We start from the raw sequence: 25488 nt of genomic DNA on the forward strand, positions 1-25488 counted from the left end.
CAAAATTAGTCCAGTCGAGCAGACAAGGTCCAAAATGTGACCACGGTTATGGGTAGGAAAGTTGACATGTTGAGTGAGGTTAAAGCAGGTGAGTAAATCAGTGAAGTCAGTGGTTATTGTGGAGTCAGTGGAGTCCATGTGGATATTGAAATCACCAAGGAGGAGGATTGAGGGGGAGAGGGAACATAGCTGGGTCAGAAAGTAGGAGAAGTCAGACAGGAATGATGGGTGTGGTTTGGGAGGGCGGTAGACAACAGCCATGACTGACTGTGTGTGACCAGAGAGTTTAAAAGCCAGGTGTTCAAATGATGGAGCAGATGCGATGGAGATGAGGCTGGTCCTGACTCTGCTGTTGTAATTGTGTGCTTCCCTCTCTCTCCCCATCTTGTCTCCCACTCCCTTTATTGTATGTTTTGTGGGTCCGTTTTTTGTGATTAATGTTGGCTCTTACATGAGCCTCGATCTTGTATACAAAAAAGAAAAAATTGAAATAAATAAAGATTTTATAGGTTGTCAAAAAAAAAAATCCGACAACTTTTTTTGGAAGTTTACCACACAAGTTTTTTTTCTTTCACGCCACCTTATTTAACACGTTACATGAGTTCTTCATGCCTGTTTATGTCCTTTATGACGTCCTTTAAAACAGCAAGTTTCCTGTTTGGAATTATTTTTTCAAATTTGTTTGACAGGCAGACAGACAAAAAAAAATTATCTTAGAAATATTATCTCAGTCCTCTGTGCACATATGCTCAGGAAGAGATTCCGTACAATTTTCCAAATTCGGAGCCAAGCTACTGCTAAAGTACAGGTTCGTTTTCCGATTTGTGTTCTGCAGTGTTCAAAAGATATAATTCAATTTAAATTAAGCGTTCCTCAATGATATATTGAAGTCTGTAGAGAGACAAAATGAACCAATTGCTTAACTCCGCTTTTCACTTTGCGTATGTGGGTTAATGAGAGTTCCTTTGCGAGGAACTTCAACATATGAGGAGGTCATAAAACCCTACGCTATTATTACCAACCTATGGCTGTTCGTCTGTCCTCTGTCCTTTTAAATGTTGAGCGTCAAGCAAAGAAGCAGTTGGTACCATTTTTAGAGCCTCTGAGATGACTCAGCTGGGGTTTGATCTGCTGTCCTCCCAACCATAATGCTACTGAGGCTGGTAAAATGCAAGGCCACCTTCTTGCTGGACTTGCTGACTTCCTCCAATCATGCAGTTAGCAAAATCATGCACTCTGGAGAAAATCCCTTCATCTCTACTTCCAGTAGAGGCCTGAATGCGTGAAAGCAGCATCATGAGTAGAGGCCCAGTCCCTTCCCCGTATGAATTAATGACCTCTCCATTGCTCTGAAAACTTTCTTTACAGAAGACAACATTATGCTGTTCAATACCACATCCCACCAACCGGCCGACAGCAACTTTCCTCTCTGCTGACCTGTAAAGGATCAGATGTTGGTCAAACACTTGCAACATGTTATTCAATCTAGGCAAATCTCACATTATCACTCTGTTTCCTTGGATCATCAAACCAACACACCAATCTATTCCAAGGGACTGCACTGGGACAGGTGATTGAAAAAGCTTATAGTGTTGTAGTAGAATCAGAAAAACCAAAATCTGCTGCTGGTGGAACCCTATTTGCAGAAACTTTGAACAGGCCGATGATTCTTAGAGCATTGGCCATGATTGCAGCAATATATGCCAGATGTGTGGTGTGATGTAGGGGCTCCAGACAGTGATTCCAGCCAGTTGCACATCACAAAATCTTATCTTGAATCAGGTGATGTGCCACAGTCTTTGGTACAAGGGAACGTCCACAGCTACAAGGGGCTCTCGACAATCTCCCACTACCTTTTCTTATTTTTCCCCCATTTCCCCCAATGGCCGAAGTAGTGCCGTTCATCACTGATTTTAACTTTAAGGCCTGTTATGTTCAGGCAGCCGCCTTGCCTCGAGAGTCTCAATTTCGAAAGGGCGATCAGCAAGTCGTGTCTGTTTCATTAATGTTGATCTGTAATGTTTGCATTTGGTCTTGGACTTGTGATCGCCTTTCTATAAGACCTGCATATGCTTAGCACTTGTATTTGCTGTGCAGAGAGCATTTTGGCTTTGTAGTTAAACAAGCGTTACGCCTAGGTCCCCTGTCGGTGAAGTGATGTGAGTTGACAAAGTGGAAGACGCAAGGCGGCCATCTTGGATTTTGACGTGGCGACCCAATTTTCAATAGCGTTCTCCCTTATACGTAGATACACCCACACACCAGATTAGAAGTTGGTACTTCGCTTATTTTTCAAGATATTCCACTCACAAGGTTCAGACATATATGGCGTCAGACATACATGGCGGCAGCCATCTTGGATTTTGACGTGGGCTGCACCCACACACCAAATTCGAATTTGGTCCTTCGCTTACGCACGGACGCACGCACACTTGCACAGACGGACGGACGGACGCGCACACGGACGGAGGGGAAAACCATAGTCCCCCTTTCGCTCCGCGGTGCGACGGGGGGCAAAAAGAGGCATCAAATGAGGTGGTAGCTATGATGCCAATTTGTGCATAAATAACCCAAACTTTCCCTCAACTTCTGTATATACTCGTATGTACATCCGATCCGATGTGCCAGACTGTTTTACAGAGCGTTGGTACTGCCTGAGCAGTTTCTTGGCCAGGGATCATGCTGGGCAGTTTGCCATCCCTCTCCCAGCAATAGTTAACTTAAATTGAGCCCTTAGAAATCCAAATTTCAAAAACAGGAAAAGTTTGCCTTAATAGACTGTTTTTCATGCTTTTACCCTATCTATGTATATATATAAAACACAGTGTGTGTGTGTGTGTGTGTGTGTGTGTGTGTGTGTGTGTGTGTGTGTGTGTGTGTGTGTGTGTGTGTGTGTGTGTGTGTGTGTGTGTGTGTGTGATACCGATAGACTCCTAAACGGAGAGGCTCACGTGCTTTATATTTGGCATAGACATGGCCATTGAGCCTGGGAAGAACATGGCCTACCTAAAAATATTTGACAAGATCCATATTTTTTATTCATATTTACCTCAGCGCATTTCAGCGAGGAACATTATACACGGAATCTCAGAATGTGCCAGAGCAGCTCGCTGATTCGCTCAGAGCGATCACGTGATGTTCCATCCCCGCCGCCAGACCATTGAACGGAAAATATATCGAATCAATGACCATTGCCATTCACACCACATCGGTCGAGATGCAGCTACCGGGCGCCATCTTGGTTGGCACTCGATGCTGGGCGATGGTGATTTCCGTCACATGTTTGCACGTAATTCAGAGCGAAAAGCGATTGCGTTTTTTCACCTTTTGTGTGATCGTGTTTTGTGTCGATTTTGTGCGATATGAATTAAACGTCTTTGAAACAGCTGTGAAACGTCTTTCCACAACCCTTCCGTAACCGATTGGAGCAGTTTATTGCCGCTCAAAATGGCATTTTAACAGTTGTCTGGCTTTTTAAAACTGGGACACGTTCAAAACAAACGAGATCCGCGAACGAGTTGGTCGAGTTGTGCTAACCAAGATGGCGACACGGCGGCTACACTTTTCATGGAGTATGAGCATTCTATATATTTTCAATTCAGTGCGCCAAACTCGCTCATGTACTTGATTTGTGGCATAGACATGGCCATTGGGCCTTCACGGTGTAATTTGTGCAAGGCTTTTGTCCGAGTGAGCTTGAGTCGAGAGGGCGAATGTACGGGTTGAGAATGTATGGGTCTCCCTTCCCCCGCCCGGCAACGCCGGTACTGGAGGGCGTCACAGGATCGGTGAGTCTCCAAAATCCGCTTCGTGCTGTTGTCGCGAAGATGCTGGACGATGTCGCGATTGTTGTGCTGCTCTCCTACCATGAGAACTGCAACGTCATTGTTGACTGACCCTCCCCTTCCTCCCCTCCCCCTCTCCCTCCCCCTCTCCCTCCCCTCCCCCTCTCCCTCCCCTCCCCCTCTCCCTCCCCCTCTCCCTCCCCTCCCCCTCCCCCTCCCCCCTCCCCCCTCCCCTCCCCTCCCCCCACCATCCTCCCCTTCCCTTCCCCCTCCACCCTACCCCCTCCCTTTCCCCCTCCCCTTCCCCACTTACCCTCCCCTCCCCCCTCCCTCCCCTCCCCTCCCCCTCCCTCCCCTCCCCTTCCCCACTTTACCCTCCCCTCCCCCCTCCCTCCCTCCCCTCCCCTCCTCTCCCCTCCCCTCCTCTCCCCTCCCCCTCCTCTCCCCTCCCCTCCCCTCCCCCTCCTCTCCCCTCCCCCTCCCCCTCCCCTCCCCTCCTCCTCCCATTTCCCCTCCCCCCTCCCCCTCTCCTCCCCTCCCCCCATAACCCCTCTGCCCTCCCCTTCCCCACTTACCCCTCCCCTCCCCCTCTTACCCTTCCCCCACCTTCCCCTCCCCCCCACCTTCCCCTCCCCTCTCCCTCCTCCTCCCTCCCCTCCCCCTCCTCCTCTCCCATCCTCCCCCTCTCTCCCTCCCCCTCCCCCTCCCCCTCTCCTCCCCCTCCCCTCCCCCCGTCCCCCTCCCCTTCCCCTTCCCCTCCACCCTACCCCCTCCATTCCCCTCCACCCTACCCCCTCCCTTCCCCCTCCACCCTACCCCCTCCCTTTCCCCTCCACCCTACCCCTCCCTTTCCCTTCCCCTCCCCCTTCCCCACTTACCCTCCCCCTCCCCCACTTAACCTCCCCCTCCCCTCTCCCCCCCCGTTCCCCTCCCCTCCCCCTTCCCCCTTCCCCCGTTTCCCTCCCCTCCCCCCGTTTCCCTCCCCTCCCCCGCCCGGCAATGCCGGTACTTCTGCTGGTATAAGTATATAACCCTACTCACTGCAAATCCAGTCAACTAGAGGTGTTGGGCTAGCGGCTAGGGTGCCGGCTTAGGATCCTAGGATCCTGGGTTTGAATCCCGGTCGATCTGCCTGAATTAACGCCAGGGGAGTTGACTCGGCCTGTCATTCTTCCGAGGTCGGCTAATTGAGTACCAGTTCACTGGTAATTCCCTGCTTGTCGTAAAAGGCGACAAAAAGGGTTGGCGGCAGGAAGGGCATCCGGCCGTAAAACATTGCTTCAAAAAGGGGACCAAAAAAACAACAACAACCACGGTCCCCGAAAAAGGCCAACCCCCGCCTTGCGGGGAAAAATGGCCTCTAAACTAAACGGTGGTTAGAGGATGCCTCAAGGGGGGCTCGATACATTTTAAGTAGTTAAGGCAGGAATTTGCAATTTGGTCAGGATGCGGTGATGCTCGCCTACTCTTCGTGAAGGACACCAGGCGATCTTTAATGTCCACCAGCTAATTCTGGCAGACGGGACATCAGTTTAACCTCCATCCGAGGGATGGCACACACATTGATGAATCACCCACACCTGGATGACAGTTTATAGCTGGGTTGGGATTCTAACCCAGGCTATAGATGTCTTAGAGACGAGTGTGCGTAACTCTAGGATATCCTGTCAACCTGTACATATACAGTCACATGAAAAGGTAAGTACACCCCATGTAAAGTTTTGACTTTTTCAAAATATTTCAACATACAGCTATTTGATCTTCATTTCAACAATATTGATAGATAAAGGTGATATAATATAACAAATATCATGAAACATTTACATTTTGTAGTCCATTGTATAATTTAAATAAACATAAATGCAAATTTCGCATGTGGAAAAAGTAAGTACACCCTTAGCTCTAATAGGTGGTGTTGCCCCCTTTGGCAGAAACAACCTCAACCAGGCGTTTCTTATAACTGTCTACCAGTCTCTGACATCGACTGGGAGAAATTTTTGCCCACTCCTCCATGCACAATTCTTTCGGCTGTGCGATGTTTGAGGGGTTTCTTGCATGCACAGCTCGTTTCAAATCCCCCCACAACATCTCGATGGGATTTAGATCCGGGCTTTGACTTGGCCATTCCAGAACCCTCCTTTCTTTCTTTTCAGCCATTCCTTGGTGGATTTACTGGTATGTTTAGGGTCATTGTCATGTTGCAAGGTCCACCTTCGGTTGAGCTTCAACTTTCTGACAGATGGCCTCACATTATCCTCAAGCACCCTCTGGTACAATGAAGAATTCAGAGTGGATTCTATGATGGTGAGCTGCCGACGCCCTGATGCAGCAAAGCTGCCCCAAACCATAATATTTCCACCACCATGCTTTACAGTTGGTATCAGGTTCTTGTGGCCAAATGCTGTCTTTGGTTTTCGCCAAACATGTCTTCTGGTACTGTGGCCAAATAGCTCTACCTTTGACTCATCTGTCCAGAGCACATTGTTCCAGAAGTGCTGGTCTTTGCCTAGGTGTTCCTTGCCAAACTTTAGTCTTGCCCTGATGTTCTTTCTGGACAGCAAAGGTTTCCTCCTGGCACACATCCCATGTCGATCAAATTTGTGCAGCCTCTTTCTAATGGCAGACTCGTGCACTTTGACATCAACATTGGTAAGAGCTACCTGTAGGTCCCGTGATGACATTCTGGGGTTCTTAGAGACTTCTTTCAGCATCTTGCGGTCTGCCCTCGGGCTGAACTTGCTGGGGCGGCCTGGCCTGAACAAGTTGGCAGTTGTTTGGAATCTTCTCCACTTGTAGATGATCTTCCGGACAGTCGAATGATTGATTTCAAATTGTTTGGAGATCTTTTTAAATCCCTTCCCAGACTCGTAGGCATCTATAACCTTCTTTCTGAAGGCCTCAGAGAGCTCTTTTGATCTCGGCATGGTGACACCGCACACTTCAACAGCAAAGAGCAAACCAAACGAAATGTCTGAGGTTTAAATAAGACAGGTTCCTCCAAGATCCTCTCTCACGGTGTTCTAATCATTTGCACCTGAGTTGGTGCACCTGATTCTAATTTTAGGTATTTGAAGTAGTGATAAATGTTGGGGTGTACTTACTTTTTCCACGTATGTGAAATTTGCATTTATGTTTATTTAAATTATACAATGGACTACAAAATGTAAATGTTTCATGATATTTGTTATATTATATCACCTTTATCGATCAATATTGTTGAAATGAAGAGCAAATAGCTGTATGTTGAAAAAGTCAAAACTTTACATGGGGTGTACTTACTTTTTCACGTGACTGTACATATGTAGATTATTTCTTAACATGAAACCTGCCATGCACATTAACATTATATGTCACTGTAAAACCATTGGCGTTTGAGGAAGCAGTACTTCCGTTTACATCAGTGGGTGACCATTATCTTACCAGGCTGTGTTGCTCCGTAGAGTTCATCCTGGAGGAATGGCATGGCACTGATATCACAGGGCACACGGGCAGCATATTCACGCTCGTTGGCTACAAAGGTACCGTCAATGACCTCGAGGCAGAAGAGGCGAGGAGAGAAGTTGAACTTTCCAGGGTCTACACCATGGAGAGAGAGAGAGGTGAGCAAGTTGGGAGGGATGAGAAGGGGATTGGCCTGTAATGTGGCTTTGCCTTTAGTTTGTACAAATAATCTGAGACTACACGATACCAAGCATCACAGTTATGTGCCAGTCTGTTCAGCAGCTATGGAAGTTTATGAACTATTTGGACCTGTTGAACTGACCCATTGTGAGTGTGAATGAACCACAGAATCCTCCAGGAGAGTCATGCTGTTGAAATGCATTTTCACAGAATCGTACCGAGCAACATGCAGTCATAGGACTTGCGGTCTTTTCGCCGAAGCGCCTCCCAAAATGTAGGAGCCTCTGCCCCTTCCTCACATTCGTCAATGGTCACGCAGCTACTGTTGTGAAGACCAGCCTCGAGGGGGCATCTGGGTAGAGTTGCAGAAGGAGAAGCCAGTGAGTGGGTTTGCATGCACATTGGTACTTATCTACGTGGTCATCTGACCACAGAGGCTTATTTTGTGTTGATACTTATTGTACGTGGTTGGACATCTCCAACATGCAATTTTGATGTGAACCAGAATGACATTGGTAGAGCGCATACCTCTGCCAGGCTGAACAGTTTACGTTTTGTATGCCACTGATAGGCCGGTTGTGGATTCGGACCTGAAGCAAAATCTAATTGGCTTGTTCTTGTAGCCTAACCAAGTCATCCACCAAGTTTTGTCATAATCAGTCCACAACTCTTTGAGGTATCGTCCTATAATATATCGTTTTTGGCCCTATCTCACAATGGTGAAGAATCACTTGAAAAATAAAAATAAATTCTTATCCGGATCTTCACCCAAATCAAATCAAGTCATCCTCGTCACACACCCAACCTGTCCACCTAATTTCGTCCGAATCCGTCCACAACTTGTTGAGATATCCTGCTCACAGACAAACAAAGAGACAGGGGTGAAGGTGGCAGAGATAAAAAGCTATGTAATGCCAAATTAAATCGTGCCTTTCTTCCATGGTTAGGAATGCCCACAGCTACGTTGTAACCGTTTTCATAGCTGAAAATGTATCGTGGAGAGGTTGCTACTCCATTGCAGGTTGTTGCTGAGATGGTCTGCAGGGCTGGAATTTGGCCAGGGCACCAGTACACAATGGCATGCCCTTCTCAAAACATACAATTTGTTGTTGTTTTTTTGTTTTTTCCCCAGTCAACAGCTTAACTTCCCCCTCTAAAGGAAAACGCCTATTGATGCAAGTCACGGGGATGTGAGAATTTCAGTCCAGGAGTCAGGTCCACACGAGAGTTCAATGCTGAGTATGTCAAGTCTGAGCTATTGTGCCAATCCTGTGATGCCAAATTCAAACATCTCCCTTATACCTATATTGTGTGGACAGAGTGCCAATGCTACACGAGGTCTCAGGGCAAGGATTATGGTTGGTGGTTTGACATTGTGTTCCCACAGTCAGAGCAGGAATTTAACCATTATGCCAGTGTTAAGTCGCATACTCGTCATTGAAAGTGTAAAAATAAAAATACATTCCCTTTTTACGGCCATTTTCCCTGCTAGGGCGGGGGGTAGCCTTGCAGACGCCATGACAATCATCATGGTTCCCTTTTTGAGGCAATGTTTTTATGGCCGGATACCCCTTCCTGACACCAACCCTTTAGTCACCTCTTACGACACGCAGGAATACGGTGTACCTATTCTAAACCGGGGTACACACTAGAACATTCATCCCAGCAAGCTGGTACTCAATTTGCCGACCTCGGAAGGATGACAGGCTGAGTCAACTCCACAAACAAACAACAACAGGCATTTTAAGGCCATTTTCCCTGCTAGAGCGGGGGTTAGCCTTGCGGTCCCCATGACAATCTTCTCCATCTTGCCCTATTTTCTGCATCTCTCCTTGTTAACCCCCTTGCCCACATTTCTTCTTCCACCATCTTTAGCCAAGTCTTTCTCGGTCTTCCCCGTCCTCTACTTCCTTCTACATTCATTTCCATCACTCTTCTCAACCAGTCAATTTCATCCTTCCTCAACACATGACCAAACCATCTCAACCTGTTCCTCTTCACAGCATCAATCACAGGCTCTATTCCCATCATCTTTCGCAATTCATCATTTGTCTTCCTCTCTCTCAACGATACTCCGCACATCCATCGAACCATTCACATTTCCACCCTTTCCAACCTTCGTTGCTGCTCTACGTTCATTACCCATGTCTCGCTCCCATAAATCACAACACTTCCCACACATGCAGCATACACCTTTCCCTTCAGCTTCAACGACACTCTCCTCCTCATCAGCACGCCACTCAGTTCCCGAAACTTCTTCCATGCACATCTCACTCGAGCAACCGTTGCCGAGTCTGATCCACCTTCTCCATTCAGCATGTCTCCGAGGTAGCAAAATTGTCCAAATTGAATTGTCCGAGGTAGCAAAATTGAAGCAAAATGTTTTCACACCTTCCAGCTTCACGCCGTCTCCAAGATCCAACTCTTCCATGCATACTAGAACATTCATCCCAGCAAGCTGGTACTCAATTTGCCGACCTCGGAAGGATGACAGGCTGAGTCAACTCCCCTGGTGTTAATTTAGCGATCGACCGGGATTCAAACTCAGGATCCTGGGATCACAAGCCAGCACCCTAACCGCTAAGCCAACACCAGGCTCGTCATTGAAAGTGTGGAGGATCTTTCATGTTCACCAGATACTGCTAACAGATGCATCCCCAGGCTAGAGCCCATTCAAGGGATGATGCACTTTATGATGCGACGTCCGGCCTGCAAAGCACCATTCAGGCAGTTTGTAGTCGGCGTGAGAATTAATCACAGACCAACATCTCAGGGACGAGTGTGTTATCTCTGTACCACCTTGTCGGGAAATTCGAAGCCAGTAAACATTTACTTCGCACAATATAGTGCAATGCCATTACCAACATGAAAATATAGATAAGGGAACACTTCAAGTACCCTTTAAAGATTACATTGAAATATGTTAATTAATTTTTTTTAAACTCATCTCAGAGGTGGAAACTCACTGACCGTGGTGGAAGTCGAATTGGCTTTGCACGGACAAACCCCATCTACATCTAGTGTATTCAATGTTTTCAATATCCATGTTGGAGTCAAAACCAATATCAAAGTTGCTTCAAACCATTTTTAACAACCTATCTCTGTGAATGTGGCTTTGATTGAAATATCTATTAAAGGTGCAATTCTCCCCCTTCATTTTCGACTTACAGATCCTTGACGCAGCGAGCGGCACGCCGGCCCACGTCCCGCCCGGGCTCTGCCACCTTGCAGCCTTGCCACAGGTAGATGAGAGCTCGGTGCACGTTGAGGAGGAGCAGTGAGGCCCGGGACCTCAGGCTGCTGCAGTGGCACGCCACTTCAAGCAGGCTTGCTTCGAGTGGTAGTTCTCCACGGACGCAGTACAACCGCCACTCAGCTGTAGCGGTGGGTACATTTCCATCAACCATTTGGGTGTCTATCCAAATAAGCATGCGAGTCATGAATACTACCAAAAAGACCGATGGTAAACGTTCTAATCTGAGTCTCTACCTTAATGTGTCGTTTTTAGCAGAATATCCTGAAGGCAGTAAATCTAACCGAAGGTCTCGGTACTCAGGACTTCAATAAAGTCACAAACTCAGACCTGAGGCTTAACAAAATCAAGATGGTAGTTTCCTTCGACTACCCATGTTCACAACGCAGCGAAAATGAAAAAGCAGTATTAGATGATCAACGTGACCTTCCTTTTTGATAAAAGCACGTCTTCTCTAAAACTTTATGCTAAGCAACAAATAAGATGAAGATTAAAATTGGACAAATAATCACGAGTATTATTGAACACTAGGTCTTTCTACCTGTCGCTTTCTTTATATAAAAAAAAAAAAAAAAAAAAAAAAAAAAAAATTCTGTCGTTCTTTTTTTTTTTTTTGTCTTTTTGTCTTTCTCTTTTTCTGTCGTTCTTTTTTTTTCTGTCGTTCCAGGTCTTCCTGTCGCTTTCTTTATATAAGATGACGATTTTGAATACCGCCTACCACCAGGGACACCGTACAATGCACATTTACATGGAGAGAATTGGGGTCTTCCTCGCCACCTTGAACCCCCTCACCCTGATACCCCGACAGAAACCATACCTGGGGTACCCTGAGGCAACATGCAACATTTGGTTGAATTTTGTTCATTTATTTATTTATTTTTTGAAGCATATTATATAAATAAATGAATAAATAAATAAATAAACAAATTCACTTTCATAGTACAGATTTCCCCCACACTACCAAGATGGTCCCTCAACACTCCTTGTCCACTCACTCAATTTTACCCTTTCCAAATAAAGGAACCAACCTTAACCGAGACCAAAGTGATGTATTTGCAACTCGAGCTCTTTGCAATCTTTGTGATAACAAACTCATGAGACCATAAAAGCCATGTCTCACCCTGTGTTCCTGCCTCTTCATCCTCTCGCTTGCCAGCATGCACAATCATCCCTCCCTGAAACAGCTGCAGCAGGCAGGCTGGCTCCCGCCCCTGGGTCACTACCACCTGTGATGTGGAAAAGCAAGCGCGTACAACGGTCTCAATGGGGTCACGGAGTCGAATGTTGTCTTTTCCTAAGCTCGGGCTAAGTACAATGAAGGTAAAGTTATATTTTATTTTGTTTCTTTTTTTTTTCATTGATACCTGGCAAAAGTGGAAGTTTTAAAGACTACCTCCAGATATCTGCAATGCTTCCAATGGGAAGGTGATAACAAATTCAAACTTTAGCAGATCATAAAATGGATTATTAAAATTAACTACTGCGAATAATATTCATCTGTCACTGTAAATATGTACGTGACTGTAAATCATTCATCCACAACAGTTCTTTTTGTATGGCTGCATCATTTATCAAAACCAACCATTTATAATAGCTTCAAGCATAACATTAGCAAGGCTTGCAACAAAAGTTACTCTACTGTTGTACTTGTGTGCTTCCCTCTCTCTCCCCATCTTGTCTCCCGCTCCCTTTATCATGTTTTATGTATCTTTTTGTTTTTATGTGATTAATGTTAGCTCTTACACGAGCCTCGATCTTGTACACAAAAAAAAAAAAAAAAAAATTTGATCAAAGGTTAGAGGTCATCACTTGTTCCCAGATTGCATGATCTTACAATCTCTGGTCGGCGGAGCCCTTATTCCACGCTAAAATGTGATCTCTCAAAAAGCGTGCTCCGGACGTGGGCGTGCTGGGTGGTGTGTTTCATTACAGTGTTCGACTAATGTCGAGTTGGGTGACTATTCACCTTAATCATATCTTTGTCACGTTTCATAAACTTCCAAAGTGATGCATCGTGTCTCGAGAGGTGAAACCATTGACTCATTCCATTCATGTGGTGGTGAGGATGTGACATCATTTTGACAAATAAGTGTTTCAATTTTCTTTCAAAAATATTCATTGGCTTGCTATTAGGGGGAAGGTGCGTTATTCTTAAACTATTCATTCACTGTTGAACTGCAATTTCAAATTTCTCATCACAGTGGGGCTGGCAGGATAGCCTAGGCCCTAGACCTAGAGGTATGCACACTCTCCTCTGAGCTCTCTAGCCTGTTTGAATTCAGATCCAGCTATAAACTGTCATCCTGGTGTTTTGCAGGCAGGGCAAAGCATAATTGTGTGTGCCATCCCTCAGATGGAAGTTAAAACTGGGTGTCCTTTCTGCCAGCATTAGTGGTGGATGTTAAATTTTCCACGGTGTCCTTTGTGAATAGTAGGTGAGCTATCACAAGCACCCTGAACAAATTAGGAATTCCTGCTCTAACCTACAGCAGCACAGCCGGCCCTCCAGCAAATGATGCTACCCACAGCCATACACGGCATACAAAAGAAGAAGCTATCACAGTTAGAGCGTGAACGCAGAATTATCAGATTTATACTATGCAAGCAGACGTCACAACCCTCTCGGCTAACCTGTGGTCCAGGTTCTGCCTCCAGCTCCGAGGAGAGGACTGCACGTGCCATGCGCTCAGTCAGCGTACCATGGCGGCCCTGCCAGAAGAAGTAAGCGCAATGTTCTGTGCCAGCACCCTGCCCATCTGCACACAGACACGCAATGCTCACAAACTATATTCGGTGCCAGAAGATCAATAACCATTTACCCATCGTTGTAAAATGCAATCCATCTCCAAGGTATTCTCGTTCCTTATTACAAACATTCACAATATTCTCTCCCCCTTGCACCATTTTCTCATTAGGTTGATGTCGGCAATTCCAAGATTGGGTACACTTGGCCCAAGTCTTTCATAAACTGGCGGCTGCTGCTGCTGCTGCTGCTGCTGCTACTACTACTACTACTACTACTACCACTACTACTACTACTACTACTACTACTACTACTACTACTACTGTACATTCCTGACTAAGGGGCGTAGCAACCCCCACAACTATCGGTCTTCCGGATTTCTGCCAACGTTGACGTGGATTAAGGCAAATCTCATTGGTTCATGGTTACCTTGGTAAAGGTTCATGGTAAATTCCAGGGAGATATGGCTGACATCTCCAAACAGGAAATGGCGTCTCCTTACAAATATCAAGCATGATCGGGCCAAGTCCAGTGATCTCACAAATGGTCCTGTTTGAGACTCAGTCATACCATCGAACCCCAAGGATGTGGGGTTGACATCACATGTGGAAAGATTGCAGTGTCCTGGTCCTTTTTTCAAAAGTGTCTCACAACCATAGAGGGAGAACAGGTAGGACGCGTGTTCTGTAAAAGCGGAGTTTTGATGGTAAACTAAGACCGTTCAGTTTCCAGACGACGATAGAGCCAGCCACGCCGATTCATATATGCACATCAGGGCTGCAGTATCCAGAAGAATGAATGTTGGAGCCCAGGTCGGTGAAGTGACCCACTGACTCCATAACCACACCGGTAGTAGGTACTGGTAAGGGGGGTAGTAGACTAGTAGGGGCATGGCAACATTCTGAACCTTAGTTTTTTTTGCCATGAGGACTTGAGGCGTAGACTTTCAGCAACCGATTAAAAGTGGTTGGACATGGCTGGCCAGTGGACAGGGTATCTCACAAATTGGGCATCATCATCTGCATAGATTAGATTGTTGATGACTTCTCTACCAACATCAAACTGAGCTGATCTGCACACCTTGACATGATCCACCCCATGGCGCAGCAGAAGAGGGATGGAGCAACGACACAGCCCTTACAAACTCCAGAAGATGTAGGAAAAGGTGGTGATAAGTCCGTCTCCACTCTAATGCAGGATGTTGTATCTTCGTGGAGGTTCCGGATCAGGTTGAGAAGTGATAACGGAACTCCATTGCCTCTCAACACCTTCCATAGGGATATCCAATCAATATCCTGTGGATATACGCCACATTTAATGGGTGCTGAAATTCCCGATGCAATTCTGAAAGAATGCGGATGTGGAGGGCTAACGTGGCATCCGTCATGGACCTGTTTGGGGTGAAACCAGATTGTCCGGGGTGTCTATGTTGTAATAGAAGATAATGAATACGGTTCAGAAGAACATGAGGAAATACCTTCCAAGGGACTGAGAGCAGGGTGACTGGGCGATAGCTACTGCAGTTAGGGCAGGGGATTTTTTCCTTTGTAGATAGGGATTATTATGCCATTCCTCCACTCTGCTGGAGCATGCCCAGAATTCCCGACATTTTTGAAAAGGCAGTGTAATGCCTCACAAATTGGAGTCTCGGTACATTTCAGCAATTCTGCAGATGACATCCAGTGGCTCGACCATTTTTGAGTTTCCTCACTACACAAGGGACCTCAGACCAGGATGGAGGATCCACACACATGGTAAAGTCATCGTCAGCTATGGGGGCCTTTTCCTCCAGGTCGTGGCAGTGTGGAGCGTGGAGGAAGTCTGCCAAAAATGTTATTTTAGCAGTTGAGGGTTTCCTCATTGATGTGGCATGGTGTCTCGCTTGCCTTCATAATCAAAATGCTGTTTTTGTTTTTATTTGAATTTCGAACAGTACGCATGCGCTGGCTTGACTGAAAGACAGGTCTACGGTCATTTTTATGGATACCTTCCTCAGCTTCTTTGGCCAGGTGTCCATACCAAGAGTCAAGGTCTTCGCCTGATAGACCCCTCTGGGAAGCCTTCTTTCTGGGATGTTTTCTTTAAGTCGTGGTTGCCTCGTCATATCAATAATGGCCAGGGAATCAGTCGCCAACCAGGGACATTTCCGTGGCCAACTCAATCTGACTGTCTCGGATGCTGTAGAGAGGATAATTTCATGAACAATGGGCCAGGACCCCTCAATGTCGCCTGAGAGTTCGTCTAGACTCTAGACGTCTAGAGGCTGGCTAGGCCTTTAGGTTTATAGACGGATGCTGGTAGTAATTTGGCCACTGTGCCGACGATAACTCACCCAGTCTTTGGCACAACAACAACACAACAACAGGCATTTTAAGGCCATTTTCCCTGCTAGAGTGGGGATTAGCCATCTTTGGCACAAACATTCACAATACCAAAGGAAATTGATAATGCAACTTATTTGTATAAATGAGGAACATTCAGAAATTATATGTATGAGATACAATAGTCCAGGTCATGCAATGTTTGCTGTAATTTTAAATATATAATTTTCAAAAAAGATCTTCACAATTATATATACTTACAAGAGCATGTTGAAAAGTAATGCATCATGATCTTTTCTCCTAAACAGGTGAAGATATTCCGATGAAAGAAAGTGCATTTCGTACATTAATTCTTCCTGCCATTGGGTGCGAAGTTTTGTGATTCTGATACTAGATGTCTCGGTGCTGCATTAGTCAAGATGGCAGAGGGCAGCACGACAATGTGCTGACTGACTGGAAACTAGAGGACTGCGGACGAGAGGACTGGAAATGAAAGGACTGGAAATGAGGGTTGAGATGTGAGTACTGGAGGTGTGAGTTGGATGCACCATTGCAACCCTGAGAGTAAGAGATGGTCAATGGAGCACCACCAAAAATGGTCAACAACACAAAAACCTGGCTCCGTCAGATTTTCATATCTTCCCCAAACGTAAGGAACACCTTTGTGGAGAACATTTTTCATCCAATAATGATGTCAAGGCCAATATGAAGTGCTGGTTAAGTCAGTAGGACACACAGTTGTATTGTGACAGCATCAAAAAAATATTTGAACATTGGCAGAAATGTGTGGCTTGCAGAGGTGATTATGTTGATAAATAAATTTGCACCAAGGTAGAATAAAGATTGATGTTAGTATCTGACTTTGTTTCATTTCAATATCTTTTGAATACTGTTTTGGACAAATATAATAGGAGGCATTACTCTTCAACAAGCCCTTGTGTATGGTAAAAACTATATTCACAAAAACATGGTCACACAAACGCCTGAAGCTATGCGTAGATTTTCACAATGGGCTTCCGCTCTCTCTCCTAGAGAAAATGTATTCTCCACAAAACAGTGACTAAAGGATGCTCAAGTCAAAATGTACCTCTAACTTTGGGGTGAATGTTAGAACAGATGAAAGGTGTGTGTGTGTGCGTGCGTGCGTGCGTGTATAACGTCATGTATAATATGTGTGCATACAATATACAGCAGAACATGTTACATTTGAAGGTGGTTAGGATAGAGAAGAGATTACCTGAGAACAGATATAATTTTATAGAGTAGTATGGTCCGTATACAAGGAGTTAGCCAATCTCGGTGTAATAATCATATGTAGGGTGGACAACAACAACAACGTCATGTATAATATGTGTTGTTAGAACATGTCAGCTTGAGGAATGTTTTGTTTGAACATGCACCATATGTAGGGTGGTATGTTGTCATACACAGCTAGGGTTTAAGGTAAAAAGGACCGTGTGTAAAGCCTCCTATATCATGTCTACGGGTGTGACCGGGTAGCCTTAGGAAAGAAAAGAAGAGAGCGAGGCAGGTCGTAAGCGTGCTCTGCCAGGCAAGGGGGGGAGGGAGGCAGAGTGACGGTCATCTCCTGAAGGGAGCAGAGCAATGAGCGCCTCGGCGGGTGGAGAGTTGCCCGGTGAGCGAGGGGAGGAGCCTGTGTCACACGGGTTTGGTGCGGGGAAGGATTGCGCTGATTCTGAGGAGTTCTGGAGAATTCATAGGGGATTTGGAGAGTGCCAGAGAGGGTTTCTAGCTCGCACTGGGAGGAGAGCTTTTGGAGGAGATTGTCCTGCCTGCCTTTTCCCTGCGCCTGTTCTCATCTGTGTGCTGCCTGTTCGTTGTCCTCACCATCTCCTCAACACCTCATCACCTGCTCGTGGCTGTTCAACGCCACCCCTCCTTCAACGGCCCTACCACTACAAAGAGATAAGCCACCTGGTTTTTGTTCCATTTCCCCATCTGTGATTGAGTTCACACAGTGAGGCGCCTTAGATTTCTTTAGATTTATTTTACCTCATTGTACATAGTTATTTTTTGTTTGTTGCATTTTATTTTTTCCCTTCCATTCCGCTGTCGAATTCCGCACTGTCGGATTCTATCTTCCCTTGGTTTTGTGCTCAGGAATAAACCCACCCGTTTGTTTTAAAGGAGCAAAGGTTTTCGTGTTTCTCGTCACAACCACACGTGCACACTCAAGTCCGCCATAATTGAATACGGTATGAAGGAGTTAAAGCCAGTTCAGCCTATCCGTTCAGTGGTCCATGTCAACACAACATTTGAACATGACAATATGTGTGTATAAAATATACAGTACAACATGTTAAGTTTAATGTGTGTACATAAAATGCACAGGTGTGTGTGTGTGTGTGTGTGTGTGTGTGTGTGTGTGTGTGTGTGTGTGTGTGTGTGTGTGTGTGTGTGTGTGTGTGTGTGTGTGTGTGTGTGTGTGTGTGTGTCAGGCAGAGAAAGTTTCTGGACCTGTTGGCATGAGCAAGCATCGCCACTTTACAACATAGGTATCCCCTTCATGGAACTGCCCCACACTGGGACGTGGCAATCGGCTGTAGTCGTAATCCAGGATGTGCCAGGCCGCAACACCAAGTGTGGCCAACTCGTAGGTTGTACCATCCCTCGCCCGAGCCACGCCGCGGCCTCGGCCCACATCGACCCCCCAGAGAACCAAGTGTACAGAAAGTTCGCCCCGACCCAGGAGCATCTGATTTGCATTGTAAGGTTGTAGTTCTGCTGGCTATGGGAAAGTATAAATAGAACAAGATAATTGATAAATGAAGGTAACACAATCATAAAAAAGTAGGCATGTTTTGTTTTAACATGATATGAAATTTATATTTTTTAGAAGCCAAGACAAAGATGTTAATTTTAGCTTAACAAGGAAAATATTTCGCACCAACATCTGAGAAGATTATCAAGATAATTAAGGAATTATTTTACGAGTCATTGGAGTCAACATGATATATACACACTGTATGTGACTATATATATATATATGTAGAGTCACATCACCAGGTCTTCCAACGTTGACCCATCGACAATGGGATGTAATTAGTTCCCTCATGATGAGCCAAATCACATGAGACCCCTGAGCAGAATTGCCCATCACGCGCCCCAGTCAGGATGCTAATTCCGCCGGTCTCTTGAAATGAATGTTACCAATTTTAACCTAACCCTGGGTCCTGTATATATAAATAATATATACCTCCTACTCCTCCAGTTAAAGAAAGCTGCAAAAAGCAACCAATAAAGTTAGACAATTGGTAAGCCCTCTGCCGTTTCAAACCCGACCAGGGTTTCTCTACAGTTGTTGACATATATGTACATGCTTCATGTGAATATCTACATTTTAGAGAAACCCATGTCTGGTTTGAAACAGTGAAGGGCTTACTAATTGATGAGCTTTCTTCGTTGTTTTATGCAGCCATCTTTGGCTGAAAGAGCAGGGGGTTAATTATATAAAATCCCAGCCGCAGCTGGGCACAATTGATAAGGTCAGAGCTAGTTGGTTGTTACCTCCATTTATGGGTGAGAAACGTGATTGGGCCTTATGATGTGTATATATATATATCCCTATGGAAGATCCAATGACATTTTTCACAGAAGTAGATCTTTTATCTAACACTGCACATTAAGTGAAGTAAACAAAAGTCCACATCAAATTCGAGCCACTCTTGTAACATGGTACAGATGTTTATTTGATGGATCACGCCAAAATGCATAACGAGTTCACAGTTACTACCGGCTGGTGTTTTATTTCCAAAAATAAAATCTAAAAGAAAATTTTGAAAATATCAGGGGCAATGTATGGTTTTAAAGGAAACGGTATGAGTATATATACTGAAACGCAAAAGAAACTTACCACCTTTGAAACCTTTAAATATCAACAATAACTAGAACGGGCACTCGGTAGAGCGCATACCTTCGCCGCAGCTACTGTTCTGTACTGTACTAAAATACGATTTTGACCTTTTCGTGACCTTGACCTTGACCTTTGACCCGATTGCTCCCAAAATCTAATCAAATGTGTCCCGTATAATAACCAATCATCCCACCAAATTTCATGCAATTCGGTTGAATACTTTTTGAGTTATGCGAATAACATACACACACACACACACACACAGACATACAAATAAATACACAGCGATCAAAACATAACCTTCCGCTTTTGCGAAGGTAACAATGCGTGTAGTAAATGTGTGAACTTATTTGTGGACAATAGTGTCCTCACTGTCAGACAAAACGGTCACGGATGGTCACTTGAACCTTCAATGGTCACTTCATAGCACAGCTGTTGAACAGCCGTTTTGACTGTCAGTGATTAGCCAAGGGGTACGGGATGATTTTAATGAGCTGCACGTGATGTCTTGATATTGGCTTTAAAAAGGCCAGTGCAAAATGGGCATTTTGACCGAAAGATTTGACCATTTTGACCATTTTGACCAACTTCAAAAAGACCGAAAACGCAAAAGAAACTTACCACTTGTTTGAAATGTAATAAGATTGTAACGGTTCAAAATAAAACAAACCAACAATTGCTAATTGAAACATTGGCATTTTATTGATGACATGTCAAGTTTTTGACCAAGATACACCATCTCATCAGTTTGTTCTACAGTACAGAACAGCACAGGGTGCAATGTCAGTCCCCTTTCAATAGCGTGTGTGGCCACCATTGTTTTGGATACAGGCAGTGCATCGTCGGCGTATACTGCCTACCAGTCTTTGGATGGATTGCTGCTGGATTCTGTCCCACTCAGTCCTCAATGTCTGAAGCAGCTCTGCCCGTGTCCTGGCCCTGCCAACTACGTGTCTCCCAAGCTCATCCCTAGGTGCTCTATGGGATTCAGGTCAGGGGAGAGCGCAGGCCACTGCATGGTGTTGATGTTCTCGCCTTGGAGAAATGCAGTGGTAAAGCGAGCAGCATGGGGACGAGCGTTGTCATGCTGAAAGGTTCTCAGTTCTGGGTGGTCTAGCAGGAATGGCAGCAGATGAGGTCGCAGGATGTTATCCACATACCGCTGGGCGTTAAGATTCCCATCCACAACCACCAGTGGCGTCCTGTACCGGCCTGATATGGCGGCCCACACCATCACACTTGGGCCACCCCACCTGTTGGTTTGACGCACGCAACAATCGGCATATCGCTCGCCAGTTCTTCTCCAGACACGCTCACGCCCATCAGGACTGTCCACACAGAACCTTGACTCATCGCTGAAAGCGACCTCGTTCCACTGCGCCAAGGTCCACTGCTGATGCTGCTGGCACCATCTCTGTCGGTTGCGGCGATGGGCAGCCGTCATCACGGGGCCTCTGTATGGTCTTCTGGCAGTCAGACCATAGTCATGCAGTCGTCTTCGTGCAGTATCATTGGAGATCCATGGGTTTGCACGCCCCGGAGTTTCTGCCGCAGTGCAGGATGCTGGACGGAATCGATCCCGCAGGTGACTTCGGACCATCTGCCTGTCCTGCCTTGCAGTGGTGACACTTGGCCTCCCTGATCGAGGTCTGTCATCTGCAGAGTTGTGGAGGGTGTCTCTGTCCACCACGGCTGATATCGTCTGGTGTGAACAGCCAAGGCGACGTGCCACCTCACGGTAGCTCAGTCCGCCTTGCAGCATGCCCAGGGCACGCTGCCGTTGATCCCTTGACAATCGTGGCATGTTGATTGAAATGCCCATTTTGCACTGGCCTTTTTAAAGCCAATATCAAGACATCACGTGCAGCTCATTAAAATCATCCTGTACCCCTTGGCTAATCACTGACAGTCAAAACGGCTGTTCAACAGCTGTGCTATGAAGTGACCATTGAAGGTTCAAGTGACCATCCGTGACCGTTTTGTCTGACAGTGAGGACACTATTGTCCACAAATAAGTTCACACATTTACTACACGCAGTGTTATTGTTGATATTTAAAGGTTTCAAAGGTGGTAAGTTTCTTTTGCGTTTCAGTATATAAACAAAGTTGTACCTTCTATACTTAGCTTGTATTAGTTTGAACATTAAAAAGATGTCAATGAGAAGTGTGTATAGCAGATCGTACCACTGTCATCGTGAGTGTTTCAAGCAATCCAACACTCATGGCTGCTTCTTGCCAATTCACAAACTTGCGTTTGAACAGGACAGTCTCCGAGTGTTGGGAAAGGCGGCCAAACACAGCCCAATCAGGCCGTCCGCGACCCTTCCTGGTGATGGAAATCGGTAAATCAATGGTTAAACGATGGGCTTCGGCTTAATTGCTATGTGTTTTACCTGAAAGATGTAATATGTGACAACTCAAGTATCATGATAAACATGTGGAGGATGAAATTGCATCCACACATTTGCAACCCTGTCTCTTGCTATAACAAGACATCAACAAGAAAGAGCAATAGAGATTGCAGACCCTCGCCAAGATGCATTTTCAGTGATTTTTAAGGCTTTTGTGTTAAAAACAAATATGGCGGCCGAACCACGTGACCGATGACGTCATTTTTTTTTCCTCCACCAATATATCCCTAGATGACGCTCAATAAATTTTATCTTGATCAGGTGAAGTTTTGTACTTGTCGAATTATGATGTCATAATGGAGGAACCTATGACATCGTCATTAACATATTTTATTCCCCATGGAGAGTTCTTTACAATGAGCCATTTCTCAATTTTTCCTATGTGGCGCTTTTGGAGATAGAGGTGCAAAGCTTTTCGGTTTTTCCAAGATGGCGCCCATATCACATGTCCTATGACGTCATAATTATCATTTATCACAATTATCAAATTCTACAGGTGGAGTTGCACCTATGGTGGAAATTTCCTGTCAATCGGACCAATGTTGCCGATAAAATAATATTTATTCTGTGTGGACAAACAGACAAACAAACAGATGAAAAATCGGTCAGAGACCGAGGACTTGCCGGGGTGTACTTTTTTATCGGCCATTTTGGACAAATATGGCGGCCGAACCACGTGACCGATGACGTCATCATTATTTGTTTTCAAAACTAATTTATTCCTTGATGATGCTCAAGAAATTTAATCTTGATCGGATGAAGTTTTGTATTTGTCGAATTATGACGGCATCATGGAGGCACCTATGACATCATCATTAACATATTTTATTCCCCACGAAAAGTTCTTTACAATGAGCCATGTCTCAATTTTTTCTATTCAGCACTTTCGGAGATATAGAGGTGCAAAGTTTTTCGGTTTTCCCAAGATGGCGGCCGAACCACGTGACCGATGACGTCATCATTATTTTTTTTTTTCTCCACCAGTTTATGCCGACATGGCGCTGAAGAAATTGCATCTTGATTGGATGAAGTTTTGTACTTGTCGAATTATCGAATTATGATGTCATAATGGAGGCCTTGGGCCGAGAGAGTTAAAAATTGGGCACAGTCTATTCCAGGGCAAGACAAATATGTGTGTAAAGTTTGGCGATTCTACGTGCAACGGTGTAGACGTAGTACTGCAAACAAACAGACAAACCAACCGATCAACATACTTGCCGGAATCTTTTCCGGCAAGTAACAAACGGACCCAAATGCAATACCCTCTCCTCCTGCGAAGGTAATAAGCAAGCCTGAATTTGATGTTCTCGAGAAAGTGTTCAGCTTAAGGAACACGATTCCAACAATCATGATGACATTCAAAACATGTTGAAACCATCCAGAGCCTTCTGAATATTATATGCTATAGGTAAAGATAACAGCATGCTCTCCTCCCATTTCCCACACATCTCTCAGCCCATTGCATGTACACCATAGGTGTATAGTCAGGCAGCTTAGCAGCATATTTATCGAAAATGGGGAACGGCTTGACAAAAGCGCCATTTTTATTTTGGTGGTCCATTAGACCATATATACACAAAGAATTAAGTTAAGCACCCCCCCCGTTTTTTTACAACCTCGCACATTACAAGTTTGTTGTCGTCAAAACAGTGTAATATACCCATGATATTGCTATATTTTCTGGAGAAGTGATATTATGGTCACATAAAAACATAACAATCATGCCGTTTTCAATATTTTATTCTGAATAATTTAAGGTGAAATTTTTTGAGAATTTTAGGCATATTTTCACCTCAATTTAAGTATGGAGCTATAGGTCCATCACGGACAGTGTGGATGACGTTTATGTTTTCTAACGTACAGTCATTGTTCTGAGAGGACCTCTAGCGATCTTTGCGTCAATAACGTGTGTAGGACCCACGTGATCGGATCACTGACTCAACCCTACGTCTCATAGACCCTGTAAGCCGTCGTATGCGTTGCTGTGGCAGGTTGTTCCATTCCCGATGTAATGCACGTTCCAATTCATCCTGATTGGCTATTGGAGGGACCATCTTCGCAATTTGTCGTCCCAACATGTCCCATACGTGCTCGAGGGGGTTCAACCTGCCACAGCAACGCATACGACGGCTTACAGGGTCTATGAGACGTAGGGTTGAGTCAGTGATCCGATCACGTGGGTCCTACACACGTTATTGACGCAAAGATCGCTAGAGGTCTTCTCAGAACAATGACTGTACGTTAGAAAACATAAACGTCATCCACACTGTCCGTGATGGACCTATAGCTCCATACTTAAATTGAGGTGAAAATATGCCTAAAATTCCCAAAAAATTTCACCTTAAATTATTCAGAATAAAATATTGAAAACGGCATGATTGTTATGTTTTTATGTGACCATAATATCACTTCTCCTGAAAATATAGCTATATCATGGGTATATTACACTGTTTTGACGACAACAAACTTGTAATGTGCGAGGTTGTAAAAAAACGGGGGGGGTGCTTAACTTAATTCTTTGTGTATACAATAGATTTAGGACCGGAGGCAAGAAATATACAGTGTTCTTCACCTTTTTATTGGACAAAAACCAATTATGTATATATTTTCAACAAGGAGGCGAACTTTCATTTCATCACATGCAGTGTTATTTGTAAAAGTTATGTATGCCTGTATAATAAATCTTACGCTTCCATGTAATAATAATTAGTAATATAATACCGAGTGTTTATACAAATGTGTTATACTTGTGACTCGCGCACCTCTCATATATCTAACATGTACGCAACTACAAGGATGTAATGACAATATAGCTTTAGAACAGACAACATGTTGTTCAAGGTAATTTGTCCAGCAATTTATGTATTTACGATTTTAGTCTAACTCCAATAGCTGATGATTTATTTGCATAAATGTATTGCTCGATATTATGCTGTGCGAGTCGTATTTGCGCAAAAGTCAAACACTGTATATGTCTTGCCTCCGGTCCGAATACTATTGCATATGGGCCAATGTTTATTGGCCTGAATTTGATGTTCTCCGGTTTATCTATCTATAATTCCAGTAATCTCTGTTTGTACGTTTGTACGTTTGTACGTTTGTACGTTTGTTTGTCTGTGACCGCTGTTTCTCGACAACCACGGGTCCGATATACTTTTAACTTGCCAGGTATATTGCTGGGGACCCGAGGATGTGCCTTTTCAAGGTTTCATATTATTCGGACAATTACTTACCGAGCTATGTCCAAAAAACGATTCAACCAATCAGAGAGCAGCGAACTATCGCGTGTGCCGAACGTGGCGGACACACTCTGCCTCGGATGGCACATTTGAGAGCGTATTCATTTATTTCACGTTTGCAAACTATGTTGGCGTTAAACTATGTTTTAAAACTAATAAAAACGAATTTGCGATTCATTCGCTTTCCTGCGCGTTTGTGCACGCGATGGCGATTTCTTTACCAAACTCCGGAAGCCGTTCG

General features: G+C 44.8%; 2 protein-coding genes across 5 annotated transcripts in view; one reads left to right on the forward strand and one right to left on the reverse strand.

Annotated features, from left to right (window-relative positions):
- HSPBAP1 (HSPB1 associated protein 1) overlaps nucleotides 1–16578 on the forward strand; it is a 48929-nt gene extending 32351 nt beyond the window's left edge. For 2 of the 3 annotated variants that reach the window (XM_078783724.1, XM_078783731.1), the window contains 5 exons: nucleotides 7226–7384; nucleotides 7617–7786; nucleotides 10577–10790; nucleotides 11816–11979; nucleotides 16032–16578. The gene's annotated coding sequence lies outside the window, so the exon portion shown is untranslated. The remainder of the gene's footprint in view (nucleotides 1–7225; nucleotides 7385–7616; nucleotides 7787–10576; nucleotides 10791–11815; nucleotides 11980–16031) is intronic. The other variant, XM_068126500.2, reaches the window with a different exon arrangement.
- LOC137433961 (uncharacterized) overlaps nucleotides 1–25488 on the reverse strand; it is a 148267-nt gene that overhangs the window by 6663 nt on the left and 116116 nt on the right. For both annotated transcript variants that reach the window (XM_078783717.1, XM_078783714.1), the window contains exons 20-26: nucleotides 21782–21923; nucleotides 18202–18472; nucleotides 13291–13415; nucleotides 11780–11885; nucleotides 10575–10782; nucleotides 7625–7758; nucleotides 7206–7361 (exon numbers count right to left, since the gene is read on the reverse strand). In XM_078783717.1, the coding sequence (XP_078639843.1) occupies nucleotides 7206–7361; nucleotides 7625–7758; nucleotides 10575–10782; nucleotides 11780–11885; nucleotides 13291–13415; nucleotides 18202–18472; nucleotides 21782–21923 (1142 nt within the window). The remainder of the gene's footprint in view (nucleotides 1–7205; nucleotides 7362–7624; nucleotides 7759–10574; nucleotides 10783–11779; nucleotides 11886–13290; nucleotides 13416–18201; nucleotides 18473–21781; nucleotides 21924–25488) is intronic.

The sequence above is a fragment of the Myxine glutinosa genome, chromosome 1 (assembly GCF_964187855.1).
Source record: "Myxine glutinosa chromosome 1, kmMyxGlut1.1, whole genome shotgun sequence".
NCBI classification, from domain to species: domain Eukaryota; kingdom Metazoa; phylum Chordata; class Myxini; order Myxiniformes; family Myxinidae; genus Myxine; species Myxine glutinosa.